Below are 25,128 nucleotides of genomic sequence, written 5' to 3' on the forward strand. Positions count from 1 at the left end.
TTTTTTTTTTTTTTTTTTGGGATTTTTGTTTTTTTCTGGGGACACAGATATCACCAAATTTTGTTTTTTGTTTTTTTTTTTTTTTTTTTTTTTTTTTTTTTTGCGGATTTAGGGGGTAGAGATATCAAATCACGAGGCGGGATTGATGAATTTCCCAAATTTAGAACAGACGGCTCCAACAGCTTTTTGGGAGGTGACGGGCAGCAGCAGCATGATTCTCGTCGACGTGGTTCGTTTCCCTACCTGTCAAGCTGTAAAACATGAGGCTTGCCTACATTGCTTTTCCCCCTCTTTCACTTGCTTCTTACCCCCTTGCAGATGGGCAAGACATTTTTGCTGGGCTGACAGGAACGCCATCTATGCACCCATGGCATGCCGTGCTGGCAGAGAAACTATTTTCTTTTTTCACCGAGACGAACACAATGTGAGGGGGCTGGCCAGAAAGCTTCGAGTATTGCGAATTTTTTTTTGGGAGGATGAAGGCTTTCCCTTCTTGGTTGGAATGGGACACGAAAAAGTGTTGCTCATTAGGGTATATATACTTTATCAAAAAGCCAGGAGCAACATCGACTTCTCCGTTTTCCCAGGATTTTTTTAATATTTTTTTTATTTCTTGTTTGATTTCTCAGAGACCGCAACACACGTTTTGAAGAGACCAGGGATCCTCTCTGCGCAGGTTCGAATGCAGCTCGTTGAACTCCACGAAAAGTGTTTCCAAAACCACACAAAAGAAACAGTTTTCCTATGTTTACCACACAACACAAAGCCTCTCCCCTCTCTCCCCTCCATTCCCCTGTAAAACTTTGCATGCGCGTGGCCGTTTCTGCGCCCCTTTGTGTAGAAAAACTCAAAAAAGTACAAAAAACTCCATAGTGCGATGCAAAATGTTGTCAAGCCAGTAAAAAGCCCCAAAGCTGAATTGTGTATTTTGTCGTAATCTTCGTCACTCCCCGTCTCCTTCCTTCCATCGGCCCGTCGAGTTTCATGCTTGGTTTCGTTCAGAAACTACAAACTAGCATGATTGGCAGTTGCGACGGCGATGAGACCGTTTAGATGCGGTGGGAAATTTACAGGAGGGCGGCGAAACCGACGATACCGGCAAGAGCGGCGCCAGAGAGGGCAACCTTGTCGGCAGCGGCGGTGGGGACTGAAGGAGGCTTGGAGACGGTGGCGGAGCCAGTGCCGACGGGAACGGGGACGGAGGCGGAGGCACCGCCAGTCTTGGTGGGGACAGCCGGGGGAGGGACGGCGGCGGTGCCGTTGCAGGTCTTGCACTCAACAACCTTGGAGGTGTAGACGGGCTTGGTGACGGTGCAGCCGGTGGGGCAGTCGGTGATGGTCAGGGTGGTGGCCTGCAGGTGGAAATTTGGTTAGCAAGGTGTCGAAGGTATATTACGATCGTGAGTCAGGGGTTGCGGGAATTGTAGATCCTCATCGCATCCCTGTTCCCCCGGGTCTGGAAGTATTTGCGTGGTAATAAACATACCGAGGTGATGGTGTAGGTCTTGCCACCAGCAGTGATCTCAGTGGCAACGGGGCAGAAGGTGGTCAGGGCAGTGACGACCTCGGTGACGTAGACCTGAGTGCCGTTGCTGAAGGCGGAAGCCGAAACGCCGGCGGCGGCGAAGGCGAGGACAGCGGCGACGGAGAACTGCATTTTGACTGATTTAAAAAGGTATGCCTTGAAAAAAGGAGTGTGGTTTATTAAAAACTCGTAAAGAGGAGCTTGAAGGATTATAGTCTGAAAGACTTGGTAATTTGTTTTGGTTCGTGGATAACGAGTGAAATTGACTAAAAAGTCAGGGTGTATTAGGCTTCGAACGAGCGTGTGTGGGTGAGGAGAGAAAGGAGGGAGAGAAGAGCAGATCGGAGGTGAGCAACCAATTTCTTATATGCAAAAAAGAGAGCAACTAATTACCGCCGCCCACTTCCTTAATTACTACCCGGCGAGGTGTCAATCGTCAGCTTAGACGCAAAAAAGTGGGCGTCCAGGGTGTGGATGAATGAGCTTGCTTGATGGGTGTTTGTCGGTTGACACCCACCGTGGGCCGGACGCCATGCACCCAGCATCTGGTAGTGTGCGGTAAAGGGGGGCGGACAAGCGACAAGGGTTCAACGCCCAGAGGGCGACTTGAATTGAGGCGCCCGCCACCCGCAAACAAAGCAAAGTCAGTTTGTGGGAACAAAAAGCCCAAGAAACACTGTGAACCTGGACCCGGCGGGATTTCATCTCAGGACCCAGTTTCCCCTGGTGGGCTTGAGGAGAACTCATCTCGGGCAGGCGTCAAATCATAAGCTGGCCTTGAGCTAATTCTTCCCTCCCCAGCAGGGCGTTTTCTGGGCGGGCGGCTTCGGCAAAGCGTTAAAGATTGTTTAACTTGGAACACAGAAAAGGGGGTGTGACGGTGAATTGTGGTAGATTCGACAAGCCTCACTTGCAATCTGCAATTTTGCTCCTGATTTTCGTTTTCTTTTTTGTCGCTTTATTTTTCTTGAGCAGATCTAAAAAGCATTGACCAAGAACCACCATTAGGTAGGCAAGGGTCGGGCGCTTCCGACTGGGCTACGCCGGCGAGCAGCTTACTGTGAACCTACCACCACCACTTTAGGTACAGTACCTACTGTATGTTTTGCTGAGTCGCGCTTTTGTCAGGTGAACAGCTTGAACTGCGGTACAATACAACTTGAGAATGATAGGCTGCACCTTTTTTTTTTAATCTATTTTGCTGTACCGACTCTTAGTCTCTTCAAAGCCAGTTTGCAGTGTAGTCAAATCAACCACAATTTGACGTGTGATAAACTTGGATGACACCTCTTGTCTGGTGACGAAAAGTAAGGTATCCAGTGGCACTCCAGCCAACCAGGACGGTTGCCCAGGCGGCAAACAGCCTCAATGCGTTTGCCTTTGCTGCAGGTACCAGCAAAGCAGGCAGGGGTATCGTTGGAATTGCCCCAGCAAGCCCAGCTCTTTCTGGTCTGCAAGCAAGGATCTCATGGGTTGACAGAGTGGGTGTGGTGGATCCACTCCGGAAATGAGCTTACCGGGGATGGGACTCTTTCTCTCACCTCATCTCCTCGATCCTAGATTTTTGTGAGCAAAACCACCCCCCGACGCACAAAAAAGCCATGGCGAGCATGTGCGCGCTTCTCCTTGACACTAGTGATCTGGGGCTGGGAAGGCTGTGCTCTTGTCTTGGGTTTCTTTTTTGGTCTTTTTCTTTCTTTTTGTTGTCTTTCTGATCTGTCAATGACATATTTCTTGTGTGTCGCCAATAAGGTACGCCTCTGATTCACTGTGGACAAAGACCGTTGGTTAGTGGGGCCAAGGGTCTCCTGCCGGATCCCAATAAGGTCATTAACTGGCACCTCAGCTCAGGGGTTACAGTGGGTACTGAAGTCCTCTTATTGGCTTGGTCCGCATGTGATGATTTCCCGAAAGCAATCGCCACAGGACAGGTCCTTTTTTTTTATGATGATTTTGTGTTGAAGAGGCGAGTAAGCTGTTGATTTTCCTTTAACATCGCATACTTTAGGGAATCTCAGCTGTCCAAATTACAGAGCACAAGCCACGGTAGAGGAGGAAGAGGGGTTCTTTTTTCCCGTCGCTTGCATCTCCCCTGAGTTACCTCCTTTTACCGTCATAAATGCCAGCCATTTCTCATTCTTTGGGTACGGCGGGACTAATCAAGTCACGGTATTGGCTTGTATGTGCCCTTGGTTCAAAATAAAACTCTCCTGATCATTCATCTCCCGGGGCTATTCTCCTCCGCATTACTCCGTACTGTGGTTTGTTGTTCTGGAACTTTGCCGCCGCGCCCGAGTTCCACAAGGCTCCTGGGTTCGTTGACTTGGCGGGAAGGCAGATCAAGCCATAGAAAGGATGGTTGGTTACTTTGTAGATTTCAGATCGGTGGTTGCTGGTCCTTTTTTTTTTTTTTTTGTACATTACAGTACACTACACTAGGTTACGCTACACTACCAAGTACGTACACATTGATTGTCCAAGACTTGCAGGTATCATATCATATCCATAATTGAAGCGGCCAAGAGAGATATTGGAACTTCGGGTAATTTCTTGCTCGTATCCTCTGAATGGACAATTTCCATGTCGAGTCAACTGGGGATACAAGGTCCACCTTTTGCCCTGCAAGGGAGGGCCGGTAGGCTATCAAAGTTGTAACCAACAGTGACAAGATCTGGGCAGGGGTCTTGGCTGGTAAATTTGCCTTGGTTTGTCGAGCGGTCAACGGGCAAACGGGGGCATTTCTTCCTTGTTGTATCTGTCTGTGACTCTGTATGTACATGCTTCTTCTCCCTTCTTGCACATTAATCGTTTCTCATTTCATTTCACTTTACCTATGCTGGTTCGAACGGTTGGCCACTCAAACGTTGCTTTAAGGAACAAGCCGGATCGTCGGCCAAGAGTAATAAAAATAAAATAAAATAAAAGTGACCTGTTTCTCTCGATGGCAACATCTTGAATCGTAATGTACGTGCGTACATATTGCACATGGGCGACGACGAAATTAAAGTACAACTTGGCCCCGTCCAAGTGATTTCCGTATTAGACGTCTCATATCTGCCCCCATACCCTAGGAAAACACAATTATTGAGGTTGTGGCGATAAGCTGTCTATCATGTGTCAGTTGCGTAAAGGTAATAATAGACAAGTAGCCGTGTGATTAATCGACTCTTGCCTGTGACTGAGACTGTTATGTGATTTGATGGTGGTGTAAGCAAGCTTCGTAGCTGTGCTACTCATTCTGTTATTTTGGAATCCTTCAATTTCCACCATCACACCCATCCAAGTTTCTTATTTTTGATTTTTTGATTTTCTTATCCCTCACTCGAAATTTAGCCGCGCGCAGGTTTTAACCGGCAAAACAAGCCGTCGTCCCGCGCAACCCAGCCGATTGCATGTTTTTGTTTGCTTTGCTTTTTGTTTCTTGATTTCGTTTCAGTTTTTTTTTTTTTTTTTTTTTTTTTTTACGCGACTTTGGGACGACGCGTGCTTGGACGAACGTACGGGGTTTGTGAGTGACTCTACTTCATCCTTCAATTGTTTTGTTCGACCCCCAAAAAAAATCTTCAATGCTTCTACAGCACTTTGACCTTGTGATCGTCATGGTAGACACAGAGTTCGGTGTATGGGAAAATAAACAAAGACGTTGCAATGCGCACGGTTCAAACAAATACCATATCCCACGCACACGCGACGTCGTGTGGTGGGGCATCGTCTGTCATACATACCTACCTACCTTACTTAGTCCATCACCCGTTGTCCTTGTTTCTATGGAATAAAGCCTGAGCGTCAATTAGAAAGTTCATGCAACGCTGTTTGAACAGGTCATGTAAAGTATGCTTAAACAAGCACAAGCCCTTCTTCATAGTTATGCCATGGCCTTAAAAACTTTGTGGGGGGGTTTGAAAACTATACATTATTTGCTCTCTTAAGATGCTGCCGTCAAGGCGCGCTTCCGACCTGGCTATTCCCGAAAAGCATCGCTTCGCTAGCTATCCTAGTTGGTGGTCCACGCTGAGCGCAAGCTCAAAACACGATACCTAGCCCGACCTTGGCTTTTTGGAACAGCTTAGTCTGCAGTGTGTTGCGTACGGGATAAGTTATTTGTTGCTCCAGTCATACAATGATGTTTCTATACCACTGAACATTATACCACTGGCATCATAAGTTTGTGGCAGAAATTCGCCTACTTCTAGTTGTATCTAGAGCCGAACTAAATTTAGCATCTCATGCTCCCCGATCTTAGCAACTTCTTTGTATTCCATCCAATCAAGTTCACTAAGTTGCTATTAATTATAACTGCTGCATCCAAGAAAGAGAGACTATTGGCACGTCTATTTGCAGGCTTGTAAACGCCTCTCTACCCTAACAATGTCAACCTTAAACGGACCTTTCCGGTGTCAATGGAAATTGGCACTTCCGTAGCTTCCGGTGTGTCATTGATACTTGTTTGTATACCTTCTGCTAGAGCTGCTGCCACCATCTTAGCCCCGAAGGAGATGGTGTTTTTTTCAGCGTTGCCAGGCTTATGTGAGCCTTTTATTGAATATATCCATTATCAACTTGTCAACTAGGCTCAGCTAAGAAAAAAATCTTGGTAATAGGACGATGAAAGCCCGAGAAGATAATCAATCAGAATTTCATTCTCTATTGAGGATGTTGATGATTTCGCACCCCAGTCTATTGCATGTCTTTGTACGGATCATAACTTCACGATAACTTGGGCGATGCAGATGCGGCTATCAGCGAGAGGCCGAAAGCTGAGAGTTGACGTTAGATGACTGTAAGAGAAATGATGTAAAAAAATAAGAAGAGAAAATCGAGGATAAGCACTGCAATGAACATTGAAAACTGATTGGACATGATCACCTTTGGAGTTGACATGGAATCGGAGTATTGGACCCAAATATCGGATCCATCACCAAAAAAGTACAAGCGGGGACAGGAATGGAATAATGTACATGTACGTCATTTGTAAGCGCACTGCAGTATAGAAAGATACAAAACCAGTGGAAACCTGACCTCATTAACACAGTAGCAATTCCTCAATTTTGGACCATCAAAGAATCCCAAGCAAAGAAAAAAAAAAACCATAAAGAAAACCATACAAAAATGCCCGAAACAATGAAAGCAGTCGGTAAGTTTTTTTTCCAAGCCAAAGCCAAGCCCTCACCCGAGTCACCTCCCCCCAATGAACTTACAGCACCCGCTTTACAGCCCGTCCACTAACCACGATTCACTTCCCTCCCTTTCCTCTCAAAAAAAGACGTCCGCGGCGGCGCCGGTCCCGCATCCGCCCTGTTCATCAACGCCGAGACGGCCCGGCCGACCCCGGGCGCGGGGCAAGTCCTGGTCAAAGTATCAGCGTTTGGGCTGAACCGGATGGACCTCCTGCAGCGCGAGGGCAAGTACCCGCTGCCTCCGCAGGCGCCCAAGACGCTCGGGGTCGAGTTCAGCGGCGTGATAGAAGCCCTGGGCGACTTCTCCTCTGCTTCGTCCAGCGACGCCGACGGCACGCCCTTCCAGGTGGGCGACGCCGTCTTCGGCCTGGCCTACGGCGGCGCCTACGCCGAGTACATCGCCGTGAGCGCCCGCATGCTGCTGCACAAGCCCGCGTGCCTGACGCACGAGCAGGCCGCCGGCATCCCCGAGACCTTCATCACGGCGACGCAGGCCCTGCACGTCGTCGGCAGGTTCGCCAAGGGCGACAGGGTGCTGTGGCACGCCGGCGCGTCGGGCGTGTCCATCGCCGGGGCGCAGCTTGCGCGGAGGGCCGGCGCCGGAGCCGTCTTCAGCACGGCCGGGTCCGACGACAAGTGTGCCTTCCTGCGGGAGGAGCTGGGCGTCGACGGCGCCTTCAACTACAAGACGCAGGACTGGGTCGACGAGGTGCGCCGCGCCACGGGCGGCCGGGGAGTCGACCTTATTGTGGACTTTGTCGGCCCCGACTACTTTGCCAAGAACATGGACGTGGCCGCGCAGGAGGGGAGGATCGTGTGTCTGGGTCTGCTCAGCGGCACCGTCGTCAAGGAGGTCAACGTCGCCCAGCTGCTGTACAAGCGGCTCCGCATCGAGGGGAGCACCCTCCGGGCCCGCGATGAGGAGTACCAAGGGATGCTGCGCGACAAATTGGAGGAGTGTCTGCCGCAGTTTGAGACTGGTGAGCTCAAGGTGTTTGTGGACAAGGTGTTCCCGTGGGAGCAGATCCAGGAAGCACACGAGCTGCTGGAAAAGAATGTGACCAGGGGTAAAATAATCTGTACTATTTCTTAACATTTTGAGCAGTATGACAGATAGTCTGTCTGTTCGAGTGTCTACAATGGTATAAATCAATCTGGTTGGACACCAATCCTCGACTTGCTTCACTTGCGGCTTTCGAATTTTGGTGGGAAGAGGTTGCCTGCCCGTATCAAGATGATGCACGAGATTTAGTTTCCTTCAGTCTTGTTATTACCCACGAACCAGGGTAAACGGATTGTTACGACACTAACCACGGAACAAGACACACAAGGTGGTCATTTGAGAAAAAAAAAAAAAAAAAGGAGGCAGACATCATCAGTCGGAAACGTAACTTGGAACATTGTCCATCTCATTCAAAAATACGACATTATAGACCACCCCAACACAGCCTCCAACTCAGACCTAACTTCGGCAGCTCCCGAGAACCCAGCACGGCCCGCCACCTCAGCCCTCCTCCCCGAAGCCAGTTCGGCCCAGCGCGCAAGAAGGCTCCCATCAACCACCGCCCTGCCTACCGAAATATCCACTGCCGCAACCTGATTCCGCGTCGAGGTCGGTGGCAACCGGTACGCCTTAGGGTTCAACGCGGCGTGGTGAGGTACTGAGGCCATCAGATTTGAGGCGAGGGCCGACAGGCGCGTGTATGTGCTCTGAGAGAGGGGTTGCACCGCGGCAAGGACTCCCGTTGGCGATGCCATCAAGATGTGTTGCCGCTCTGTATCCGAAGAAGGCTGATTCGTCGACGGGCGGGGGTCCGTGGTGGGCAATAGCAGCGACTTCTGGGGGTGATGGGCGCCGGTGCTGAAGGTTGTGCGGTTGAGTAGCAGGTGGCCTTGAAGTGATTTTGGATCTGTAGTCCATTGTTAACATAAATTATTGCTGACAAGCGAGACAGAAGACGAGAAAAGTCCTAAGTCAACTTACGTTCAGGATCAAATTGCAAAACATGCAGGTTTCCATCAGAATCAGCTGCCACGATCAGCAAGTCCTTGCCATCAGGAAGCAAATCCACATTCATGCATTCGAGGTTGGTGCTGCTCTTTCCAAAGAGCATCATCTTGTAAGGCCCCTCAGTGTAGCCGCATAACCAGACTCCCTTAAAGGCATCTGCCATCACGCAGAGGCCCGTCCCAGCCAACTCCTTGACGCATGTGACATAGCAGTTCATATCCATGAAAGCAACTGGTGGCAGTTTCCCGTCCTCTTGCAGACCCCTGACGAGCGTCTTTTGGCCCTGCGCGACCATCATCAAGCCCTGAGTACCAATCTCCGAAAGTGACGTGACAGCCCCACGGGGAATCTCCTCTTTGGCGACCTGCTTTAATTTCTTGTCCGTCTCGGGCCGTCCTTTCTGGGGCACAACACTCGCGAGGTCAAAAACGTATATTCCGCCACGGACTGGTAGATCCTCGCCTTTGCACATCGCGGTACCGACTGTGATGAGTTGCCTTCGTTCGTTGGTCGACTGGCTGACCTCGAGGTTCAGCGAGCGAATACACATGGCGACTTCGTTTTGTTCAAACTCCTCAGTCCAGATGTCGCTCCAATTGACCGGGTTGATGACTTTGAGCACGCTCCGCTCCACCATTGGCTTGAAACTGATATTCTCCTTTGCCCACTCGCGATGATAATCGTCGTCCTTTGGAAGCTCAAAAGGCTCCCAATAGCTGCATGTCAAGACATACACACCCGTAGGTGAGTGGTATGCGATCCCATCGGCATCAATGCCAAGTGGGACCTTCTTGACAGAGAGCCCAAGCTCCGAGAAGCTGGTGTCTTTCGGAATCTGAGCAACGCGCGCAACACCTGCCGAGTCGGCGTAGATGAATCCGCGTTCGCACCCTTCCGTATGGAACGAGCTCATAGCTCGAACACCCGAGCCTCGTAAGCCGATTACCTTCGGTGTGGCTTTGGAAGACTTGATGAGGAAGCTAGGAGAATGGCCAGGCATGAAAACAGCGCTGTAGCCAGCAATGTTGGCACATGCCCTGAGAGGCATGTTGCGTGCCATCAGTGGTGGATCTTCCGAGTTTGTCGCCTCCGGTGCCTTGGCCACAGCGGGATTGGGTAGCTTCCGCAGTCGAAGGGTTTTGGCCAGACTTTGGGAGTCATCTGCAATCTTATACGGCTCGTAGATTGTCAAGTCGTGGTTGGAATGACGAAGGATAACATGTGGAGATTTGAAAACAGTATCGCCCAGATCTGTCACAAGGATTTCGCTAATCGTTTCCCTGGCCATTCCTTTTCTTGCAGTATAGTCCGCAGAGAGATATGGAGGGACGTAGCAAAGGCCCTCGGCAACATACACCGGTTTCGAAATATCCGGGAGTGCGTATATCTGGGGAGTGGTCAGTCAACCATATCAACAAAGCTAAGGTTGACAGGCTATAAGGTTCAACTTACATAAAGGGCACCGGCAGCGCTCAAAAGAAACATCATGATGGTCGGGGTTGCTTTCGGACCCTTGGTAGTTTGTTGTGCAGCCGCAAAAGCACCTTTTGAGTCCGAGTAGAGGCAACCTGCCGACCATTTGGTTGACGATATGATCTTGTCTTCTTTCTCGATCTCCTCGATCTCGCTTTCCTCGTTCACATGTGCTATGAACGCGCTCGAATCATCTCGAATAATGAGAATATACGGGTCGGCTATGCTGGCGCTAATTGCGCGAGGCTCATGGCCAGTCTCTTCATCCAGCATAGGTATGATTTGAGTGAGTCCCAAGTCTTTCCATTCGATAGTAGTCAATTAGCTGATGTTCGTAACTCAATTTGTCCTCTCTCAAAGGCCTTAGTTCAACACAGGACACTCACCGCCATCGTAGCATCTGACCTCAGACTTGAGGACCTGGATAATCTTGGTGTGTTCTCCCATGGTTCCAGCCTCGATGGTGAAGCCGGCTGCAGGTTCAAACTCAGTACCGCTAAGCGTCTCAAAACCTGCGGCGGTGAGAGCGTATACGTCCGAGGTTTCAAAACCATCATCGTCTTCCTTGGCAACTATCATGTACTGGTCATATTGTGCCGAGAGGATAGACTCAGTAGCCGCAGCGGTCTTTGGGTTCTTGTTGCTTGCTTGTAGTGGCTTCGGGAGTGGCTTTTGTGTAGATAGGGTCCATAGACCTCTTGCCTCCGGAAACTCGAATCGCCCGATACTAACTGGGGTCATCTCTCTGTTTATGATAGCAAGAGAAGATGCCTTATCCCGTCCAACCACGGCGACAAGTTGCAACTCACTCTGCACAGCTGCCGGGTCTTTGGTATTGCGCTCGGCGTCCGTGGGTGGTGGGGGTTTGCCGAATGTCAAATCTCGGATAGGGGCAATGCTCACCATCCGGTCATGAATCCTGAAAATGAGATCATCCGTTTTTGTCTGGCTCGTGGAGGCGCTGGTGTCGGCCTTCGTCTTTTCTGTGTCGGCATATAAATCATCATCGTCGTCTTCGTCATCCTCAAGGTCGTCATAATCAATATCTAGGTCGAGGTCGGGGTCCTGTATTTTCGGTTTCCGTTTAGACACTTGGTTGTGTTTCCTGCTCCAGCCAAACACGACCGAGTCTCCACGATCGCTTCCGGCAAACAGAGCATTCCTACCCAGCCTGGTGAGGCACGACGCAGAGGTCTGTAACAGTTGGCCACCAGCCTCAGGGGCAACAAGCTTGACTTTCAAGCCCGAGACGGTCCTTCCATCGATGTGAAACACTAGAGTCGCCAGCCGTCCGTCGTTTAGAACAATTATAAATTGTCCATCCTCAGCTGAGAGGACATTAATCATGCAGTCCTCAAGTCGCAGGCCGAGGTCTGATTGATCAGCCAGACTAAAGGATGTACACAGCTTCGTCATGGGATTGACAGCCACGCCGTTGGCTTTTCCTGACTGGTCGATGTGTATCAGCTCGTTGGATCCTACGAGGAGTGCACCCCCAACAGGAGCCGGGAGGGCAATGACACGGGTCAGGTCTTTGGGAAGTCCCCCAACTGAGAGAATGGTTGTAGAGGCCTTTTGTTGGAGATCGAGGGTGAAAACGGTGTAAGTTAGGTGATCTTTCCGAGCCAGATAAGTCGAGGGCGTGACGCTGGAAGACAGGATGCCAAAGGTAGGCTCGCGATATTCGTACAAAAAGGCGAGATGCACGGGGTGGAGGAGAGCAGGATCAAGATTTGGCAGGCGAAGTACAAATGATGGTGTATATGGTGTATCTTCTACTACGTTGTCAGTAGTTCCATTTGTGGCAGCTGTTGCCGGCTTTTCCTGCGCCGGGCGGGGACCGTCCAGCTCTTCGTCCCAGTCGTCCATGCCAATGTCCCCGTCAGCTTGCTTGAAGGGTATGATGGCCAGACTCCTTGCGCCAAACTTCAGGGCAGCACATCTGCTCCCTGGATCTGCAACAAGAAAGTTGACATAGTCGCTGAGCGGAGCTGCCCATGGACTACTCTGAAGCTCATTTTGCTCATAGTAGTGTATGGATATCGTCTCCAGTGACCGCCGGTCTGGATCCCACTCGACAAGACTGAGCTTGGCATCCTTAAAGGCAATCAGGAGGAAGTCTCCCCCACTACTGCTACCGCCTGCACCATTGCCATTGCTAGTTTTTGCAGTGTTGGCCTTGACCCTGGCCAAGCCTGTGATGGTACCCGAAAGGGGGAACTCGGCGACGAGAACAAGCTTGGTGTGGTTGCGATCGGATCGTATTATAGCTGCATCACCACCGAGAAATGAAGCTTCAAGACCTTCGTCATCGTTAAGCTTGGTGTCATAGTTATGTGTGGCCTTGGCAGACTGAGAAGTGCCGTCGAGCTCGGCGGGGACGAGTCTGGTTGCGAATATCTGCAGCAGTGACGACTTTGCGACAACGAGGTTGTTCGATTTGGGCGAAATGAAGGGCAGTGTCAGCGAGTGCGTGACGGCGGACGGCGGCGTCAGCTCCGTATAGCACTGCATGACTGAATTGGCGCTTGCATCGACCCAACCGGTTGAGGTTTTGCTGGTAGTGTTTTGCTTGTTCTGCGACTCTGAATTATTCCATCTTCAGTCGCGTCTTCCCGAAGCCAAACGTTCTGCCGCGCTGCCTTCGAGCTTAGGTGGAGTTAGCTCATTGACCCACATTCAATGCAGCTCTGCCAGCTGGCCAATCACATCCCGTATATGACTTGGCGTGCACAGGAGGTGTCTGTACATGCTGTATTTCATGCAAAGTACAAAGGCCTGGCCTTGTAAAGTGCCAAGGACTCGCCCAAGAAGTACCTAAGGTACCCAAGTGTTAGCAAATCGCAAGCACATCATTGCGTCACAGACTCGAGCGCATGCATGTAGGCAACGGCGCTACCTACCATCATCGTGATCCAACACTCGTTTTTTTTTTTTTTTCTCACTCTTTATGTTATTTCTTTTTAGCTTGAGCAACCTTCAACAATCCTACCTTACCCAACGTCTAATCCATGCACTGGGTTTGGTTACATTTTTGAGCGCCGGCCGCGTCACCAAGATCTCGCTGTTTAACAAAAAGCTCCCTTCTTTCGATTCGATCAACTGCCAATCTCATCCATCGGCATTGCCGCCAAGAAACAAGCTCGCGAGCTTCGATCACCTACGTCGCGACGGCAACCGGTCCCAGTACGGATGGGAAATATCAACAATATCTTCACCCAACTAAGACCGCTCTGTAACTTTCTCATACTGTCTCGGCTTAAATAATTCCAAGCGCAGCCCTATCTGCCGTCTTCTTCAGCAATCAAGATGGCACCCTATCTTCAGACCAGCTTGATATGGATCGCATATGCCGTGGCTGTCGGCCTGGCGCTGTTCGCTGCCATCGTCACCACCTTCACATGGCAGACGCCACGCGAACGATCTGCAGTTGTCAACACAGTTGCAGTGATCAGCTTGACAGCTCTGTTGGCGACCGTTCTGCTCTTACCCGTCGATATCGCTCTCGTCTCCTCGACCGCCTCCGTACACCTCGGTGTCAAGAAAGAATGGGCGACTCCAGAGCACGTGGCTGGAATGCTACATACTCTCCAGATTGTGTATTATTCGCTCTACAGCCTTGATGCCCTGCTGTGTCTGATCGTCATCCCCTTTGCATACTTCTGGTACGAGGAATATGATGAGGTGGAGGAGGAAGAAGGCACGCGCAGCACCGGGGCCAAGCTCTGGGGGGCTTTCAAGTATACATCGGGCTTCATAATCTTGGTGCTCATTCTTTTTTTCGTGGGATTCTTTGTGCCAGCCGCCGGCAACCAGAAAGGTGATCACTTGGATCTTGACTATTTCAAGCGGCTGCTGGCTGCGAATAAGGGAGAGAAGGCTTTGACCTTTGCTGTTGGCTTGCTCGTATGCCTGGGTACTTTGCTCTATGTTCTATACACAAGCTCAGGCCTGGCACTGCTGCCAATCTCATTCATCAAATCTGCGCCATCCATTTCAGCGCCGCAGCTATCCGAAACTACAGCGTCTGCTCTGGAGACGAACCGCGAGCGTCAGCGCCAGCTTGAACTTCGTAACAGTGGCAACCACGATGAAATGTCTAGCAAGGACAGGCGCGAGCTCGAGTCTCTGGTGCGAGAAGAACGGACTCTAGTGCGCCGTGCACGACTGGCCGCGGAGGCTCAGGGCGAGGGCCGCAGTTTCGTATACAGGGCATGGACCAAGATCTGCGCCGTTTTTCGACCTCTGAAGCTGATCGGCGGTGTCCTTCTCCTTCTCGTCTCAGTCATTGTTTGGGTTTCGATGCTTATCACCACAATCGACAAGGCGTCAAACTCGCTCTGCAAAGGTCACTGCGGCTACATCCTCGGGCAACTCAAGATTTTCCAGCCCGTCAACTGGCTCTTCCTCCAGGCAGCAAAGGCCTTCCCTGTGGATTATATTATCATGGCATTCTTGGTGATCTTTTTCTTCAGCAGCTCCATCTCAGGTCTTGCAACGGTTGGCATTCGCTTCCTTTGGGTCCAAATCTTCCAGATCCGGCGTGGTAGGACAGCGCCGCAGGCCATCCTAATTGCTACGGTTATGATGGCGCTCATAATACTGGGCATCAACTACGCCATTGCGATGATGGTTGCCCCCCAGTACTCGATCTACGGCACGCAGACTTTCTGCACTGCAGAGCCACCGGCTCACGGCAAGCAGCCCGACTGTTCGGAGCACCCGGAGATGGTAAGACCGTGCTCCGAGGAGTTCAAGCAATCGCTGGCCAAGGATATCTGCACACCATCGGTCATGTCGACCTTCCTCAACCGCGTCACGTTGAACTGGCCAGTCTTTGGTGCTGTTGACTTTTGGGCGCAGGTTGCTTTCCTGGCAGTGTTCCTCATTGTTCTTGTGACCTCGCTGTTCCGGACCCCCAAGCTCAACATGAGCGAGCTGGACGAAGAGGCCGAGGCCGACGAGGAGGAGGGTCTGCTTGCAAGCACGGGTCGTAGGTTCGGTGCGACATGGCAGGACATCACTGGCAGAGCTTCAAATCAGGAAAATGGCGACAACTAAACAAACGCCTGGTGTGATCGGATTTTGGGGCTTTTCTAATCATGTCGTTAGAAAAGTTCTAACCACGGAATTAAGTCACGAAGCACGGGAAAGATTGTACGACCTTTTGGAATGTGACTTGATGGATATTTCTCTTTCCTTACCCTTTCCCACAGCGTCTTTCCTTTATTAATAATTTGTGCATTGGGGGATTTTGAGGATACTACTCCGATGACGCCTCTCAATACCCCTGTCAGTTCTTAAGGTTTCTGTTGTTGGCATTCAAGGAAAGGCTGGGAAACGGGGCGTACAGAACCGGGATTTAATTTAGCAATTGTATTTTCGATGTTCGGTTCAGCTATGGTAGCCGTACTCCTGTGTAAATTGATTGGCCATTTTGCGAAATGAAACTCGATTCGAGGTGCAGGTGTGAAAAAGATGAGAGCACCTAGGCCGCCAGCAGCACTCGTTTCTTTCTCCTCTCCTTGACAAAAGCTAAACGCTTGTGACTGGCATCAAAGGCAGCCGTCGGGCCAACATGCATGTCCCTCCAGCAGCCCTCGCAATAGGCATCGCCGTCGCAGCCGACGCACATGCTGGTTGCGTCTTCGAGACAGACGATGCACCAGCCGTCCTCGTCCTCGTCGGTGTAACCCCCCATGCTCTTTACTCTATGCTCATTGTTTTTGGCGACTGGCTGGAATGAGGGAGCCGAAGGGAGGGCGAGGCCGCCGCTGCCACCACCGCTTCCGGAGCCGCCGAGTCCTCTGAGCGCTGCGAGCCTGCGGCTTATGTCGGATTCGAAATCGTCGCCTGTCGTAGGGATGGCCGTTGTGGTGGTGGTTGGTCTTGGGCCCATTAGGGAGTCGGGCACCGCAGGGAAAGACAGAGAATCTTTGACCGCTGATGGTGCGTCGTCCAATGGAGAAGCCTGTTCATCGTCGGGCCGCATTGCATCCTGCTCATGTGACGTGGATAAATCCCGGTGCGACGAAAGCGGCCGTTGCTCGCTGCTTTCGTTCAGTGGTGTAGAATTCTCTCTGTGGAGCTTGGCCTCGTCAAATGCCCGCGAAACAATACCTTCCGCCTCGACCTGGTTCCTCTTGTCATCATCAGAGTCACCACCAGCACTGCCACTTTCTACATGAGGTCGTCTTTCGACTTGGTGTCCTGGCGGATGTCTTGGCGGTAAGTCAGAACCATCTTTTCCGATACGCGCCAGGACAGCTGCTATCCGCTTGGCATCATCCTCGGCGTTACCCTCGCCGTCAGCAAGGTCCGACGGTGGCCGCTGATTCGATCCATCATCGTTACCTTCGTCAAGGTCCAGCTCAAGATCTTCCAAATAGTCTTCGAGCGTCCCGTCGTCCTCAAGATCAGACATGAAACCATTCTCGGCATCATCGTCCTCTTCCCCTAGTTCCGTGACTGGAGTAGAAATCAGGGGTAGGGGCAGTCCTGGCGTCGATGAGCTGGGCTGCTTTCCAACCTGGCTCTCCGTGGTGCCACCAGAAGTCTTCAAGGAGACGGATGGTGAGCTACCATCAGAAGACTGGTTACGCAGGGCGCGAAGCCTGTCTGAGAGGGCATCCTGCCTGGGGTCGGCGAGTGGTAAAGTACGTGTCACTATTGGTCTGGAGCATTTATTTATTTATTTTCTTTAGCCTCCGTAAGACCACGCGAAACAAGTCGGATTGTGACGGTGAATTCAAGATGCAGGAGCACAAGAAATGGGGGGGGGGGGTGAAAAAACAAGAGTCGGATTTACTTTGGCGCAACATCCTGAGTTGCTGAGCCTCGTTTGAGTGCATTTAAACGGACCAGTAGGTCGCGTTCCGAATTACCGCCGGTGTTGGCAGCCATGGTTGATGACTGATTTGTATGGGTCCCGTATCAGAAGATATCCTGCACAATAGTCCTTGTGGTACTGTTCAGTCGGTAAGACGGGAGGGATGTCGGGATGTATATTATCAACTTGGGTTTTGACTACTTTCAAAGATTCAGGAGCCCAGTTGCAAAAGTGCAAATATACAAAGTATGGGTAGGTAGCCAAGAGCATGCCAAGGCGATAGTGAGAACGGCTGTGTGGGGTTAGCGAGGCTCTCGGTGCTCTAGAAGAAGGCTTTGGAAGCTTTCGCTACAGTGTTTGTCCGAAGTGTAAAGTGGCTGGGTTTGGCATTGGTCATGCGCCATCGTAGGATTTTTGCTGAGAGGGCGTTCGTTGCATTGCCACAGACGCCACAGCGCTAAGATGCTGCAGTGCTCGGCGCGGGGACCATTCTCCACAGCGGCCCCATCAATACCCGTAGCTGATTCATTGCCGATATGTTCATTTGCGCCTGAACGAACATTGGGACGGATCAAGCAAAAGGCGATCTTGGAAAGTTGGAGGCAACAGCAATTTCAAAGAAGAACAAAATATAGCGCATATCCAAGCAAAAAGTGCATTGCTGCTTACCGATCCTCAGCTCTAAAAGATGTGTTTCCAAAGTTCGATGGCTGTTGGTTTTGTTCCGTGGAGCTGTACTAGGCAAGCTTGGCAAGCTAGGGCAGTCATGTGAAGGGTTGGCAATGCACACAGCCTCTGGCCTTCTGTACGCCAACCCAATTTTCCAAGCAACCTAAGCTGTTTCCAAGCCCTTGACTAATGAAGGCGATTTTTTAGTACTTTGGAGGAGAAAACGGTGGCACGTGTGGTTGCACTAATCTTATGCTCCCAGGAATCATTGGAAATACTATGGTAAGAAATCTGCAATCGGATGTTACCCTGTGTGGATCGATACCTGGACTTTTCGGCCATCGCTTGATGACATCAGACATCTAGGGTTTCAACTGTTGCCACCCACCCGCTCACCTGTAGATGGACGATCTGGGGGAGGAAAAGGCACCCAACTGGTCGCACTTGTTGATGTCAATGATGTATTTTGCGTCACCATAACGAATGAGAAAACAACCCAGTTTTCTCTTCAACCAACGAGCCCTTTACGCTCTGGTGGCGGTTCTAGACTACCGATTAACAATCTTTTTTACACATCCGGTACAAGGTTAAATGAGCCTAATTGAAAAGTGTCATAGGGCTGGTGGACACTGACATGACACTGCAGGCACAGCCCCCATTAACCAACCGAACGCATCCAAATTGTTTGCTAGGGAAGCAAGGTAAGGTACCTCCCGGGCTCCCAACATGTTGCTTTTTTTCAAAGCTAAAAGCAGTTAAAGACCACAGGGACCCGCTGCACTTTCTTTCCTTCATTTCAAGGGTCCATTCTTGTTTACCTCAGTTTTCCAACATACAACCTACAACCCAGAACTACGTAACAAAACTTTTTAATTGCGGTCTATTCAACACAAGCGGATAAAACTCAGAAAAAAAGTGATCACAGCACACAAACAAACAATTAAATATAATGAAACCATCAACACTTATATTCTTCGTCACCTGTCTAACCGGCCCGGCGGTAGACGCTGCAGCCGTCTCGCAGAAGGAGTCGACGCATATTCGATACTCCCAGTTTCCTTCATACGAAAAGCGCGACACATCCGATGCGCACGATTTGTGGAAACGCAAAGGTGGTGGTAGAGGTGGAGGGTAGGTTTTTTGTTTCCTTTTCTCTGCTTTCTTTTCTTGTTATCACCCGTTCCTGCGCTGCATCACAATGGCCTATCTTTCAATTTTTTCTGAAAAAACAGCACTTCGAATTTCCTGGGCACGTCCGGCTTCAGTGGGACATCTGGTGCAAGCCCACCAGACAGCAAACTACAGTCTTGGCCTCATCTTTCTTTACCGTCTGATCAGGGCCGGGCTGGCCTGGTTTTTTTTGCTTCATCTCTTATCACGACAGCACCCCATCGTTTCATCTTCTGACACCTGTTGCTGGCAATAGAGGCCGTACCAGTGGCAGTTCTGGCAGCACTGGAGGCCGGAGTTCATCATCCCCTTCCACGTACGTTTTCTTTCTTTGCTCTCCTAGAGTCTGGACTGGCTTATTTTGAAAACATGGGTTCAATCAAGTACTAACTTGATCGAATAGCGGCAGCAGCAGTGGCAGCGGCGGCGGCACACGTGCGACAAACAGCGGCGGCGTATCCTCCGGTGGCTCCGGACCTAAGCCAGCATATGGCGGCGGCTCCGTATATGCCGGTGGAGCCAAGAGGCCTTACTCGTCTGGAGCCCGTGTAGGCGCCATTGCGCCCTTCCTCATGGTTGGCGCAGTTCTTGCGTTCTGGCCCTTCCACTACCCTTACGGCGCCTACATGTACCCCTACAACAACCCTTATCACTATTACAACGCGAGCAGCCAGCGCAACGAAACCAGGAATGTGCTGTGTGGCTGCCAGCAGTACGAGGTTTGCTCTTGCGACGAGGAAAACAACGGTACTGTCAAGGAGCTGGTCGGCGACGGGTCCTACGACAAGATGAATAGGAGCGTCGTCAACGTCGCAGACGTCAACGGCACGCAAACAATTGTCATCGACGGCACGCTACCGAACGGCACCACTGCGGATTCAGCGGCCGCAAAACTATTGCTAACGCATGCCCCTTGGTGGCCTGTGGTCGCTACACTCGCGGCGATTGTCATCTGGGTATAACCGTTCTATGTCTACCCAAAAGCAGTATCGCGAGCCTATCTTTCTCTGTAAATATTGTCGATAACCCAACCTTGTATATACAAAGATACCCATCACGACACTACTATGATAATGTTTGGAGTTTGATGCCAGTATCAACCGATCTGTGTGTTTGTCTGTGGCGTGAATTTTTGATAATCATGTCTATAAAGACTTTGCCTGTAATCACAAATCAGTGAACCTGTCTTGGAAGAGGCTTTTGAGTGTAAGGTTGCACTAGACCGGGCGGGCCTGAAGTGGTCAGGGCCCTGAAGTGGTCATCTCTTTTTTGCTCTTATAACCTTTATAACAATCCAACCAAATACCCGATACAGGCCAAATTTGGTAGGTATATAAAACCAAAAAACCGCTTTTCAATGGTATAATATATATATTTGTAACGCTAATAATAATCGAAATATTAAAGATAATATATATTTGTTATTTTTATTTTTTAAAATTCGAATTAAAATGTAATAAATATAAGGTAAAATCCATTAAATAAATTAAAATTTAAATAATATTTAAAATTTTAGTTTGGATATATTATATATTCGGTTAATTTTGTACGATTTTTTAAAATAAAAATTATAAAAACGCATATTAAATTAAAATTTAATTTATAATATTTTTGGTTAATAAATAAAAAATTAAAAAATTTTAACTGGTAATAAAAAAATAAAAACAAAATCACGAATTTTTTTAAGTTTATATTTAAAGTTTTTTATATTTAAATATTTTTTTTAAAAAGTCCCCATAGTAAAGTTTTACTAGTAAAATTTTTAAATAAATATTTAAATATAAAAGATTTTATAATTAAAGCCAAAAAAATTCGTAATTTTATTTTTATTTTTTTATTATTAGTACGATTTTTTTATTTTTTTATTTATTAACCAAAAATATTATAAATTAAATTTTAATTTAATATGCGTTTTTATAGTTTTTATTTTAAAAAATCGTACAAAATTAACCGAATATATTATATATCCAAACTAAAATTTTAAATATTATTTAAACTTTAATTTATTTAATGGATTTTACCTTATATTTATTATATTTTAATTCGAATTTTAAAAAATAAAAAAAACAAATATATATTATTTTTAATATTTCGATTATTATTAGCGTTACAAATATATATATTATACCATTGAAAAGCGGTTTTTTGGTTTTATATACCTACCAAATTTGGCCTGTATCGGGTATTTGGTTGGATTGTTATAAAGGTTATAAGAGCAAAAGAGAGATGACCACTTCAGGGCCCTGACCACTTCAGGCCCGCCCGGTCTAGCAGGCGACTGATGATATTCAAGGTACAGTTGATTTTATATTGTGAATTGCTGGTCTGGTGTGATCTCGAGACTTGACTCACCAGTGTTTTCGAAACTGAAAGTCAGTTAAACAGCTGTCTTGGTCGAAACGACTTTTCCCCCTGGATTGTACTCTAAAGATTGGCCAAGTTTTCCACAATGTTGGATCGTCATGGCTGCGTTTCAATACGCATTGCCGATATAGACTCGGTAATGATCCAGACCAGAGTGAAAGATGGCTGGCCGACAACTCGAAATACTTCACAGCTATTATATACCAAATCCAAATTTCCCAAACTTGCGATATCTCAGATGGCAAAACAGGTTGCGTGCCAAGGAGGGGAGCAACAAGCTAGACAACACAACAATATCAACAACTAGCCAGCAACCAGCCACTGATTCGCTTAGGTGATAGAAACTGACCTAGTTGAGGGGATTTTAGTTTACTCTCATATTCTTGCGAACCGCTCGAATTTATCACGTCGTCCTGCTCGCAAATTGGCACATACCAACTATAATGGTTAGGCAAGGGATACGTCCTTTAAATATGTGATTCCCACCAAGGTGGTCATTTGTGTAAATAAGATTAATTTTAAAGCTAGTATCAAGAGGAAAATATATTTGGCCAAATGGACTTCTTTCATCCTTGGCAGCACTCACAGGCTAATGTTTCGAGCTCAATGCCACACTTCTTGGCCTAATTCCAGCTTCAAAAGACATTATGGTGCTTATTCAGGATTCAACAGCCACACAATGGTTTTTTCACTGAGCCCCGCAGAGTACATAAAACGAAGTCGACTAGTGAATTGAGTTGTTCATAATTTTCCAAGGGCAAAATGAAGACAGCCCTTCGATATATCCCGTATACCCCGTGTATGCATCCTTTTCCCCCACCCCATCAAACTCCAAAGTATATAGAAGCCAAGAGACTTTCATGCTCCGCTGGAATGTAGAAAACCATATGCCAAGATCATAGAAAGATGAAAAGAAAAAGAAATCCCACCATAAAAAAAAAAAAAAAACGCCAAATAAACGCCGCCGCCCTCACATATCCGAGGGGCAAAATATATAATAAGCATCAAAGAACTCGCACATTGCCCCGGCGACGTCGACCTCATTCCCCTCTAGGGCAAAGTGGCCGGCGTCGATCCACCGAATCTCCATATCCCTCACGTCCCTCCTGAAGGCAACGGCACCGTCGGGCGTGTAGATGGGATCGTTGCGGCCCCAGACGGCCAGCACCGGCACGACAGACTGAGCCAGGTACCGCTGGAACGCGGGGTAGAGCTCGACGTTGGAACGGTAGTCGTGGAACAGGTCCAGCTGCACCTCCTTGACCCCGGGCCGGTCGAGCAAGGTCTGGTCCAGATCGCAGGGCTCGAGCGAAACCCTGCCTGGTTCGGGCTGGCCCTGCGTGTACCGCCACCGGGTGGCCGGGTACTCGAGCAGGCGGCGCAGGGCGTCGCGGGCGGCGGGCGGGCTGCACTCGGGGGTGGGGTAGGCCCAGTAGGCCTCGAAGGGGGACCAGAAGGGCCGCGCGAGCCCCTCGCTGTAGAGGTTGCCGTTCTGGGTGACGAGGGCGACGACGGCGTCGGGCCGCCGCAGGGCGAAGCGCAGGCCGACGGGGGCGCCGAGGTCGAAGACGTACAGGGCGAAGCGGCGCAGCTGCAGGGCGTCCACGAAGCCCTCAAAGGTTGTCGCTAGGCTTTGAAAGGTGTAGTGGTAGTTGCGGGCCGGGTCGACGCCGGTGAAGCCGAAGCCCGGCAGGTCGGGGGCAAAGACCCGGTAGCCGGCGAGGGCGAGGTGGGGTATCAGGTTGCGGAACATGAAGGACGAGCTGGGGAAGCCGTGCAGTAATACGATGGTGGGTGCCGTGGGAGATTCTGGCCCGGCGTGGCGGAAGAAGACTGTGACGCCGTCTGCTGTGATGGTGGACTGTTTTACCACTGGTAGTTGTCTTGATTCTTGTATTGATTCCAAGTTGTATGGTTTCCGGCTGAGCTCCTCCTGGATCAACTGTGCACCCAACTCCTCGATTGTGCTGTTGTAAGCGCCTGTAAACCATCTGGGGTCATCGGGTGTTGGCAATTTTGCTGCCTGTTCCGTGTTCATTCTGCGGTATTCAAGGAGCTTTGTGTAGGTAAGGTAGGTATGTATGTACAAGTTAGAGTAGAAAGAAAAGGCAGGATGGGCTCTCCATGGAATTTTAACCACCGAACCAAAATCAGGAAGGTAAAGACTGAAGGTATAACTTTTGGGCTTTTTGCAAACTATAGGCTGTTGCTCAAAGACTTTGTTAAGACCAAGATCATATTTCAGAAAGTGTCTTTCCGTCAAAGCCGAAAAGAACGTCTTCTTGTCCCAACTACCTTTGAGGTGTGGGATGTTTTTCTGTTTTTGCCCACCGACCCTTCAAATTATGAGGACCCTTGGGGCCCAGCTTTGACACCCCCGCTTACCGGTTGTGACCCAAAAGGGAATATATGATCGAGGACAACTGGTAAAGTAGCAAAAAAGAGAGTTAAACCATGGAGAGGGTAGGAAAAAAAAAGCAAATAAGAAAGCAAGAATGGAATGTCATCAGTCGGCATCAACGAAAACCTGCAGCCAACACTCACAGTTATTCTTGGCTTCCAGCCCAGGACCCTGCTAGTGGATTGCAGAATCATGTGAAAAAAAATACATCGATGTGGACGAAAAGAGTATTTCCGTTGTAACTCGCATCTATACTCGACCCAATTTTATTTTTCAAAGGGGAGATTGATGTGGTATTCGGCGTCCACCGAACCAAAGCCCGCATTTGATCAAATTAGGGTCCAGTCAGTCTTTCTTTTTTTGTTCTTGGTAAATCACAATATGAAAAGAGAGAGCTGGCATTTTGAATGGGGACTGGGGTAAAAGATGTATACCCCCGACTCCCAAGGCTAGTCCATGGCAAGACACAGAAACAAAAAGGAAAAAAAGAAAAGAAAAAAGCCCGTCAAACCCGCCGCCGAGACCTCCCTCATGCAGAATCGCGGCAGAGAACCCGTTTGGCAATACCACCTGATAAATAAATAACCGCGCGTTTTTTCCTCTCTTTCTTTTTTAGACAAGGTAGGTTTTTGATCTTCGCTCGGATCCCGGCTTGTCATACGTGACGTATCGCGGGTTCCCGGCGGGCACAGTTCGGATATATCCTGCAGTTTGGTTTTGGTACAAGCCTCAACCCACAATGCGAGCAATCAGAGTTTCTAAAGAACCTTCTCAAAAAAAAAAAAAAAAAGATGGGCTCACTGTACATCAGGGTTGTCTTTTTTTGTTCCCTTCTGTTTTTGATTTCCCCCTTATTGCAACCCAAAATCGTAACCACAAGTCATGCCGCCGAGACCTCCGCCAATGCAGAGTTGCTGCTGCATTTGTGCAAGGAAAACCGATCAACTATGGAGAAGGGCGAGAGGGGAAAGGAGAGATAAAAAAAAGACGAAGACTAACAATTTGCCTCCCCCCTTTTTTTTTCTTCCATTTTCGTCGCGCGCGCAAATTTAAAATGTCAATTCGTTGCTTCCGTCTTTTATTCTCGTTCGTTTTTCTTTCTTTTTTTTCTTTTCTTTTCTTTAATTGGGTTGGTGGACCATCCAAAAACGGCAAGTTTGGTCGACTTTTGATATCGTTGAAATATTCCCAATCAGGCAATTCTGCATGTTAAGAAAAGAAAACCATGATAATCAAGAGGCGCAACTCACACCGACTCGCAGTAGCCCCAGCCATGTGCGCTAGGACTCATGTTTTTGTTCTAATTATTTTCCTGGTCCTTGACGTAAAGTTTTGCTCATAAAAATAGAAAAAAAAAGTATGTCATTTTCAAACCTTCCCGAATAGCCTTGTCATTCTCGTTCCCAGAGATGCTATCGTTCCTTTTTATAAACGAAAGAGCCTCTTTCTCTGGTTAGTTTACATTTTTTTTAAAAAAAAAAAAAAAAAAAAAAAAAAAAAAAAAAAAAC

General features: G+C 48.9%; 7 protein-coding genes across 7 annotated transcripts; 3 read left to right on the plus strand and 4 right to left on the minus strand.

The window, feature by feature from the left end:
• Positions 1-217: 217 nt before the first annotated feature.
• Positions 218-2,006, minus strand: PgNI_08595 (uncharacterized protein). The gene is made up of 2 exons (XM_031128590.1): positions 1,487-2,006; positions 218-1,352 (listed from the first exon to the last, which is right to left on the minus strand). The coding sequence occupies exons 1-2, from the start codon at positions 1,655-1,657 to the stop codon at positions 1,068-1,070; spliced, it is 456 nt and encodes a 151-aa protein (XP_030978736.1). The 5' UTR covers positions 1,658-2,006; the 3' UTR covers positions 218-1,067.
• Positions 2,007-6,571: 4,565 nt separating this feature from the next.
• On the plus strand, positions 6,572-7,795 carry PgNI_08596 (uncharacterized protein; the record flags this gene model as incomplete). The annotated part of the gene is made up of 2 exons (XM_031128591.1): positions 6,572-6,659; positions 6,789-7,795. The coding sequence occupies exons 1-2, from the start codon at positions 6,635-6,637 to the stop codon at positions 7,793-7,795; spliced, it is 1,032 nt and encodes a 343-aa protein (XP_030978738.1). The 5' UTR covers positions 6,572-6,634.
• Positions 7,796-8,108: 313 nt separating this feature from the next.
• On the minus strand, positions 8,109-13,095 carry PgNI_08597 (uncharacterized protein; the record flags this gene model as incomplete). The annotated part of the gene is made up of 5 exons (XM_031128592.1): positions 8,109-8,612; positions 8,687-10,100; positions 10,166-10,485; positions 10,573-12,763; positions 13,090-13,095. 5 exons carry the CDS (start codon positions 13,093-13,095, stop codon positions 8,116-8,118), a joined length of 4,428 nt encoding a protein of 1,475 aa, XP_030978737.1. The 3' UTR covers positions 8,109-8,115.
• A 49-nt stretch (positions 13,096-13,144) lies between these two features.
• Positions 13,145-17,188, minus strand: PgNI_08598 (uncharacterized protein). The gene is made up of 3 exons (XM_031128593.1): positions 16,995-17,188; positions 15,538-16,860; positions 13,145-15,464 (listed from the first exon to the last, which is right to left on the minus strand). Exons 1-2 carry the CDS (start codon positions 17,087-17,089, stop codon positions 15,675-15,677), a joined length of 1,281 nt encoding a protein of 426 aa, XP_030978740.1. The 5' UTR covers positions 17,090-17,188; the 3' UTR covers positions 13,145-15,464; positions 15,538-15,674.
• On the plus strand, positions 13,496-15,247 carry PgNI_08599 (uncharacterized protein; the record flags this gene model as incomplete). The annotated part of the gene is made up of 1 exon (XM_031128594.1): positions 13,496-15,247. The coding sequence occupies one exon, from the start codon at positions 13,496-13,498 to the stop codon at positions 15,245-15,247; it is 1,752 nt and encodes a 583-aa protein (XP_030978739.1).
• A 1,037-nt stretch (positions 17,189-18,225) lies between the features above and the next one.
• Positions 18,226-20,237, plus strand: PgNI_08600 (uncharacterized protein). The gene is made up of 5 exons (XM_031128595.1): positions 18,226-18,263; positions 18,331-18,385; positions 18,446-18,815; positions 19,111-19,170; positions 19,258-20,237. Exons 3-5 carry the CDS (start codon positions 18,634-18,636, stop codon positions 19,814-19,816), a joined length of 801 nt encoding a protein of 266 aa, XP_030978763.1. The 5' UTR covers positions 18,226-18,263; positions 18,331-18,385; positions 18,446-18,633; the 3' UTR covers positions 19,817-20,237.
• A 1,951-nt stretch (positions 20,238-22,188) lies between these two features.
• Positions 22,189-23,256, minus strand: PgNI_08601 (uncharacterized protein; the record flags this gene model as incomplete). The annotated part of the gene is made up of 1 exon (XM_031128596.1): positions 22,189-23,256. The coding sequence occupies one exon, from the start codon at positions 23,254-23,256 to the stop codon at positions 22,189-22,191; it is 1,068 nt and encodes a 355-aa protein (XP_030978762.1).
• Positions 23,257-25,128: the final 1,872 nt, after the last annotated feature.

Source organism: Pyricularia grisea (assembly GCF_004355905.1).
Source record: "Pyricularia grisea strain NI907 chromosome V map unlocalized Pyricularia_grisea_NI907_Scaffold_6, whole genome shotgun sequence".
Taxonomy (NCBI): domain Eukaryota; kingdom Fungi; phylum Ascomycota; class Sordariomycetes; order Magnaporthales; family Pyriculariaceae; genus Pyricularia; species Pyricularia grisea.

Coding starts and splice junctions, on each gene's coding strand:
- PgNI_08595 (XM_031128590.1), bottom strand. CDS start 1,657: ATGCAGTTCTCCGTCGCCGCTGTCCTCGCCTTCGCCGCCGCCGGCGTT. Junction 1,353..1,486: donor AGACCTACACCATCACCTCG/GTATGTTTATTA, acceptor TTCCACCTGCAG/GCCACCACCCTGACCATCAC.
- PgNI_08598 (XM_031128593.1), bottom strand. CDS start 17,089: ATGGCTGCCAACACCGGCGGTAATTCGGAACGCGACCTACTGGTCCGT. Junction 16,861..16,994: donor ACTCAGGATGTTGCGCCAAA/GTAAATCCGACT, acceptor TAAATGCTCCAG/ACCAATAGTGACACGTACTT.
- PgNI_08600 (XM_031128595.1), top strand. CDS start 18,634: ATGAAACCATCAACACTTATATTCTTCGTCACCTGTCTAACCGGCCCG. Junction 18,816..19,110: donor GGTGGTGGTAGAGGTGGAGG/GTAGGTTTTTTG, acceptor TGCTGGCAATAG/AGGCCGTACCAGTGGCAGTT. Junction 19,171..19,257: donor AGTTCATCATCCCCTTCCAC/GTACGTTTTCTT, acceptor TTGATCGAATAG/CGGCAGCAGCAGTGGCAGCG.